At 45.6% G+C, this 7,183-nt stretch overlaps 1 protein-coding gene across 1 annotated transcript; it reads left to right on the top strand.

Annotated features, from left to right (window-relative positions):
* Positions 1 to 1,218: 1,218 nt before the first annotated feature.
* On the top strand, positions 1,219 to 6,199 carry OTX2 (orthodenticle homeobox 2). The gene is made up of 3 exons (XM_049611553.1): positions 1,219 to 1,520; positions 2,485 to 2,660; positions 4,570 to 6,199. The coding sequence occupies exons 1-3, from the start codon at positions 1,424 to 1,426 to the stop codon at positions 5,188 to 5,190; spliced, it is 894 nt and encodes a 297-aa protein (XP_049467510.1). The 5' UTR covers positions 1,219 to 1,423; the 3' UTR covers positions 5,191 to 6,199.
* The last annotated feature ends 984 nt before the right edge of the window (positions 6,200 to 7,183 follow it).

The following is a 7,183-nucleotide window of genomic DNA, read 5'->3' on the forward strand; positions in this document are numbered from 1 at the left end:
AAACTGTCAGCCCGTATTAACATCCATTTGGGATCCCTTTGCTTGGGGGCAGTGAGAGACACACAGCTGAAGAAAGTAAATAACTTTTCTTTTTCTGCCTGCCTTTTCCCTCCCTGAGCTTTTTCTTATAGGATTGTAGAAAACTTGAAAGGTAGGGAGAAATTCTACTAGTTTCACAACTTTGGGTGTTTGTGGATCTACTTTCTTCAAAACTAAAATGTGCAAAAGGCAGGCAGCTAGAATTAACAGGAAGCTCTGCTGTAGCTGCTGAGGACCCCAATGTCTGAAAATTTGCCTCCCGCAGGATCTGCTGCCTCTACAGCACCAAAACCAACATGGAAGCGGCTTGCACTACAAATGCTCACCCTTTCTGCTTGCAAATGTGGGGGCCTGTCATTATCTGATTGGTGGGATTCTAACTTCAGGATTTCTAGCAAACCTCATGCCAATCTCTAAGACTTTTTTTTTTTTTTTGCAGTGTGTTTAAATATTTGATGGGTGTCGATTAAAAGTTAAATACTTGTTTGTTTAGCTTTAGTTCTTTAGACACATAATCAAGGTCCTCCAAAACCTTAATAAATCTGTTACTTACCTCAAAATCTAATTACCCAGACTACTAATTAGGTGAAAATGATTACTGGAAATGACTTCAAATGTGGAGTCATAGCAGTTGAGCAGTTTTCTCAACTTTGTCGATTAGCAAGTTCGTATTTTAGATGTTAAATGCACTGACATTTTAGGTTCACAGCAGTTAAAAGTGGTAAAAAAGCGAAGATAATTAAAATTTGCCTTGGAAAGGCAACAGTCTGGGGAGAGGTAGATTTCTTGAATTGTTTCTTTGTTTCTCACCAATGGGCTTTGTTATCAGCATTATTTATTTAGCCAAAGAGTTCTTTGTCTCTGCAAATGGCCCCAATCAAGTTTTGTTTGAGACAATTAGCTAGTGCCAGCCAATGAGTCCTATGCAAATGTAGGGATAGGAATGCAATGTGTGCATTTGAAGGCGCGGGGTTTTGTTCTGGGGGGGGGGGGGGGGGGCAGATTGTAATTGCTTTCTTCTGGTACTTTTTTTTTTTTTTTCTTTAAGTTTAGTGTGGGGGTGGGGAAGACAGGTTTATCTGGTCTCTCTCCATCCCCTCTAGTTCCACAGCAGCTGGGGGCGGGGGTGAGGGGTGGGTTGCAAGTCCTTTAAAAGCCTCTACCTTGCACAGCCCAGGCTCTTTCTAAGTTAGTGGTGGAACGTGGGAGAGCTGCCGCCTGCGAAGCAGTAAACCAGCACCTCTGTTTGTTTGCTTTGCCCATAGTTCAACCGCTCCCAACGCACACACTAAGGACCCTGAATCTGTCCACCCCCAGCGAAGCGAGACCTTCTGGCTGGGTCCCCCCGATTTGGGCCGATTTTGCGCCTCCAAACAACCTTAGCATGATGTCTTATCTTAAGCAACCGCCTTACGCAGTCAATGGACTGAGTCTGACCACTTCGGGCATGGACTTGCTGCACCCCTCGGTGGGCTACCCGGGTAAGTGAGCCTCGCGGCACTCCTGCCTCACCTTTCTCCAGGCCCGCCCCTCGGATTGTGACGCCCTTTCCCCCCGGAGCCCTGGGGCCAGCGGTCGCGCTGCCCCCACCCCAGCTCCAGGCGAGGTCCCCACTGGGTTTTCCTTCGAAAAAGCAGCTCAGGGCCACAGGGCGTTTACCAGCCGGAGGGGAGGATAGGGGCTGGAGCGAGTAGGTGGATCCTGCAACACTGGAGGAAACCCACACCGCTTTATTCTTAATTGGAGTGATTGGGGGACACACTTCGGAGCCGGGTGAGGAAGGTTCCTGCCTCCGCCCGTATCTCGAATCCCAGTTCCTCGAAGGACCCTCTTCGAGAAGCTGGGTTTCTCCTCGTAAATTCTCCGGGCCAATCCTGGGGCCTCCCCTGTGACCTCCAGGCCCCATGCCTCTAAGCCCTAAAGGTGTTACTTACCCTGGGTATGGGTGCTTTCCTTTCCGGTCAGATCTGTTTTTTAAAATCCTCGTAGAAGTAGGAAATATGCCCCCATTTTAAAGATGGAGGAACAAAGGCCCTCAAAACCAGAGTCTCGAGCAGGATCGAGATTTCACCCCATCAATCCGAACTGCGGGTCCTCGGGGATCCCTTGACTTCACGGAATGGATTTTTTGTTTGTGTTGTGGCTTAGGGGTTGCTTCTGTGGGAGTTTAGGATTTGGGGCTTCCTTTTATTTCATGTTACCTATGGAAGGGTCGCTCTGGCTGGAGCGATCTCCGACGTCAAAAGTGGGGGCTCCCCTGGAAAGGACAGTGCTTGTCTGGGGACCGAGTGTCGCCTCCGGGTCCGGGGAGGGGGTGGGGAGAACACTGGTAGGCTCTGGGTTGAAGGGCTGGGAGGACAAGGGAAGTGCCGGGAGTGGGGGTCGGGGGAGTCGGAGCGCCCGCAGAGACCCCTATGACTGAGAAACTGCTCCCCCACCCTAAAGGGCCCTGGGCTTCTTGTCCCGCAGCCACTCCCCGGAAGCAACGCCGGGAGAGGACGACGTTCACACGGGCGCAGCTAGACGTGCTGGAAGCTCTATTTGCTAAGACCCGGTACCCAGACATCTTCATGCGGGAGGAGGTGGCGCTGAAAATCAACTTGCCCGAGTCCAGGGTGCAGGTAGGGCAGATGTAGATAGAACCGTCCTTCCTGACCGTGCCACTCCTCCCCTGAGCTCGGTGTATGTTGAGGACCCGGCAGAGTCCCAGGTCTTAGAAAGTGTGAAAGGAAGGCTGGAAATTCAGCCCTCCATTGGAGGCCAGTACACTCTTCTTCTAAGGCTCCTTGGGCCTGATTACTCCTCTTGCCCCTTTCTGCACCCCCACCCCACCCTAGGGGTGAGTCTCTGCATGAGTCTCCCGACCTAGGTTGTAAGGGAAGACTGGAGATTTTGCTGCAGTGATAAAGCACAGTCCTAGAGCTTTCGGGTCCCCAGCCAACAGAGGCCTAGTCTTGGCAGATTTCAAGGGCAGTCACTTAATATTTTAATACTTCCCTTTCCCCGTGTGGAAATCCTACCCCATTCTCATCTACTTTTAGAGGTGAAAGGAGCTTAGCTCCTGTATAGCCCCAATATTTTTACAGGTGAAGAAATGGAGTAAATGACTTGCTCAAGGTCACATGTCAGTTTGGCGATAGAGCCAAGCCGCAGAAGCACTGGTGCTCTTAACAAAGAAATTACACAGTAATAGTGTTTTCTTTAACTTCTTAGGGTGTAGACAGAATTTGCTAGCTCTGAGCCATCTCGCAGATAAAATATCAAGGCAACATCCTCAGTGACATCCCCCCCTCCCCTTAACTTGACCTTAAGCTGGAGAGGGAAAGTAAACTCCAAATTTCCTCAAACGCAAGCCCCATATAGAGTTCTCTGGAAATAATGTTTAGCACCTAAACACACACACACACACACACACACACACACACACACACACCCCTGGGACTCCCCTTTAGCCAGGACATATCAATGTGACCTGCAGATCAGACAAGAGACTTTCCAAAGTAGGACGGAGGAATTTAGCACTTGGGGGGCTTGAACTCAAGTCTTCACTGCAAGAAAGTAAGTGGCTCTGAGTGGTTGGTGGTGATATGCTCAGCTTTGGTGGCACAGTTAACACACCCATATGTAGAGCTCATTCGAGAAAACCACGGAGGACGTGTTGCTCAGAAAATGCCTGTAGTTTTCTCTCAAAGGGTGGTAATTTCTTTGATAGGCCCCCTCCCACAGCAAATACTGTTCCTTCATTGCAGAACATGAACAGGGCTGGTAAAGACAGTCTTCACAGTTGCAGGCAGACCCTTAAATTGACAAGCCAGTGAACATAGCCCAGGACACTGAATCTGTGTGCTGAGTGGCACCACCCTGAAGGTAAAGACTCCAGTATCAGACCTGAGACTAGCAGAGAAGTCTGTGCTTAAGCTCAAAGCTGAGTACGTACAAAACATTCCACTTACCATAAAGACAGTTTCAGCAAACAGTGGCTTTCAGACCTCCTTCAACAGGAACGCTTCTCCTTGGAGTTCTCTTTTGTAAGTGAGCCTTTTTAGGAGAGAAGGAAAAAAAAATAGAGTGATGGAACCACCTCCATATTAAAAGTTATTCCCCAGAAGATGGACTGTAAACTTTGAATTTAGGCTGTTCTTGTTGTTAAGTAACAACAGAATTGTTATCCCTCGCTTTGCTTGTGTTTTGCTCCAAAAGCCATAGAAACATGGAATTCCACTGTAAGAGTGTTCCACAATACTGCTGGGTCTATGTGCATGTGTGTATTTAAGGTGAAATACGAGATAGGAAAATGAGAGGGAGAATTTTTAGCCATATGATTTATGATTCTGGGCTGAGAGTCCAGGCTTTAAGACAGCCTCCCCACTTTCTTAATTCCAGGGGTATATATGAAAGCACCACAAAATGGGTTTTCAGTGGCAGGAGAGATTGTCTGCTTAGCTCATCTGTCCATGGAGAGCATATTTATAATCTGGAAGCCACTCTTGTCCTTGAAACCACGTTAAAGAAATTTCTTTCCCTTTCAAGGTATGGTTTAAGAATCGAAGAGCTAAGTGCCGCCAACAGCAGCAGCAGCAACAGAATGGAGGTCAAAACAAAGTGAGACCTGCCAAAAAGAAGACCTCTCCAGCCCGGGAAGTGAGTTCAGAGAGTGGAACGAGTGGCCAATTCACTCCCCCCTCTAGCACCTCAGTCCCGGCCATTTCCAGCAGCAGTGCTCCCGTGTCTATCTGGAGCCCAGCTTCCATCTCCCCACTGTCAGATCCCTTGTCCACCTCCTCTTCCTGCATGCAGAGGTCCTATCCCATGACCTATACTCAGGCTTCAGGTTATAGTCAAGGATATGCTGGCTCAACTTCCTACTTTGGGGGCATGGACTGTGGATCTTATTTGACCCCTATGCATCACCAGCTTCCTGGACCAGGGGCCACACTCAGCCCCATGGGTACCAATGCAGTCACCAGCCATCTCAATCAGTCCCCAGCTTCTCTTTCCACCCAGGGATATGGAGCTTCAAGCTTGGGTTTTAACTCAACCACTGATTGTTTGGATTATAAGGACCAAACTGCCTCCTGGAAGCTTAACTTCAATGCTGACTGCTTGGATTATAAAGATCAGACATCCTCGTGGAAATTCCAGGTTTTGTGAAGATCCGTAGAACCTTTTTGTGGGTGATTTTTAAATATACTGGGCTGGACATTCCAGTTTTAGCCAGGCATTGGTTAAAAGAGTTAGATGGGATGATGCTCAGACTCATCTTCTGATCAATGATCCGAGAGGCATAGAAGGAAAAATGAAGGGCCTTACAGGGGCCCACCAATGAGCAACCTGAAATGGACAGACCAGTCTACTTAAGATCCTGTCATAGTTTTAGGTCATTGGTTTTCCTGATCTGCAAAGTGATCAAAAGCATTCTAGCCATGTGCAACCAAACACCACCAAAAATAAAACTAAATTGTGAGGGAAAGGAGGGAAGGACATAGCCTTCTTAAGCAGAGGTGTTCCAATGTTTTAGCCAATCCGTGGTTGAATCTTAGGAATGGACAGTGTCTCAAGCTCACTCACGTTTCATGACCAACTGGTAGTTGGCACTGAAAAACTTTTCAGGGCTGTGTGAATTGTGCGACTGATTGTCCTAGATGCACTACTTTATTTAAAAAATAATGTTCATAAGGAGTCAATATGTAGTTTAAGAGACAATCAGTGTGTGTCTTATATAAATGGTACATCTGTGGTTTTTAATCTGTGCTAGACTTCAAAACTGTGATCTCCTGTTATTGTATGCAACCTTGAACTCCACCTCTGCAGGGGTTCTTCTGTGATTAAATAGGTTATAATTATAAGCAAATTCAGAGCAACTGAGTACTTATCTAAAAAGATTACCTTTGGCTGGAGGTGAGCTGCACTGAAACTTTACAACAAAATGTCTCTGGACAAGGAGAGTGAGAGAAGAGAAACAGAAGGACACTAATTCATCTGTAATTTACTGTTGGTAAGCCTAGCAGTAAAGAGACATTGGTCAATTGCTCTGACCCTGATGAATTTATAGACTGAGATCATTGTCGTTTATGCTTGCAGATGTTAACTGGAAAAGTTATATATGCATAAACCTTTTCTTCCTGGATTTGGCAGATATGTATAATTATATTAAAATGGTTCTAGCACAATATTGGGTCCAGTTTAATTTTATGCCACTATTTATGGATGAGAAGCCCATATTCAGCCTCTCCTTCCCTAAACATATTTTATTGAGGTCAGAGAGGAAATCCATAAACTCTATTTAAAAAGCATTTTTGGCTTTATCAATGGATGAACTAGATACGAGTGACTGTGGCATGTCAACTTTGTGTGACTTCCATCAGGACTGCTCTGGAATAGAATATAGGGAGCCTAACAATCATTAGGATCTTGCTCTCCTTGCCGCATACCATAGTGATTTCTTAGGCACTTTATTGGTACCTTTTAACATAGCTCATTTCTTTTTTAGCGAGAAAGGGAGAACTGTAGTACCTCGGAGAAAATGGGAATGACAAGAATTCCTTGTTTTTATTCTCTCATTTAAGGGGATTTTTTATTTTTTAACTTCCAAAAAAATCTGAGGTGAACATGAGAGGGAATGTAATCAGAATCTGAAAGCAGTTCAGGCAGAAATGATTTCTGAACAAAAGAGTTCCAGAAAAGTTTTAAAACCTATAATTTCAGTGGTTGAACATAAGGCACCCTGGTCAGTTTTGTTTTTGTTTTGTTTAAAAGAAAGTGCTGAGGAAAAGAAAATAGGTCCCTTCTGAGTTCTACTTGCATTTTGTGAACCAATCACCAGAAAAGACAAATGGGCCAATGGTCATGGTGCTCCTCAGGTAAAAGCAGGATTTAATTTTAAACTCTTTATGTTCTTAAATTTGACCCAAATTAAGTGACTCTTGACTAACTTTTTAAATGACTTTAGTAGTTGCAACCATTTTGTTTTCTAGCTAATTTTTCTGTCCCTGGCCGTGCATGCTCTCTTGAACCCTACGTAATCTTGCCTAATAAGTAAATTGGTTTTGTTTTACTGCTAAAGGAAATGCAATAGTTAACCAGAAGCAACGGAGGCAAAACTTCATGGCAAGATTTTCCAGTACCCATTGATAATATTTACCCT

Source organism: Panthera uncia (genome assembly GCF_023721935.1).
Source record: "Panthera uncia isolate 11264 chromosome B3 unlocalized genomic scaffold, Puncia_PCG_1.0 HiC_scaffold_1, whole genome shotgun sequence".
In the NCBI taxonomy this organism is placed as follows: domain Eukaryota; kingdom Metazoa; phylum Chordata; class Mammalia; order Carnivora; family Felidae; genus Panthera; species Panthera uncia.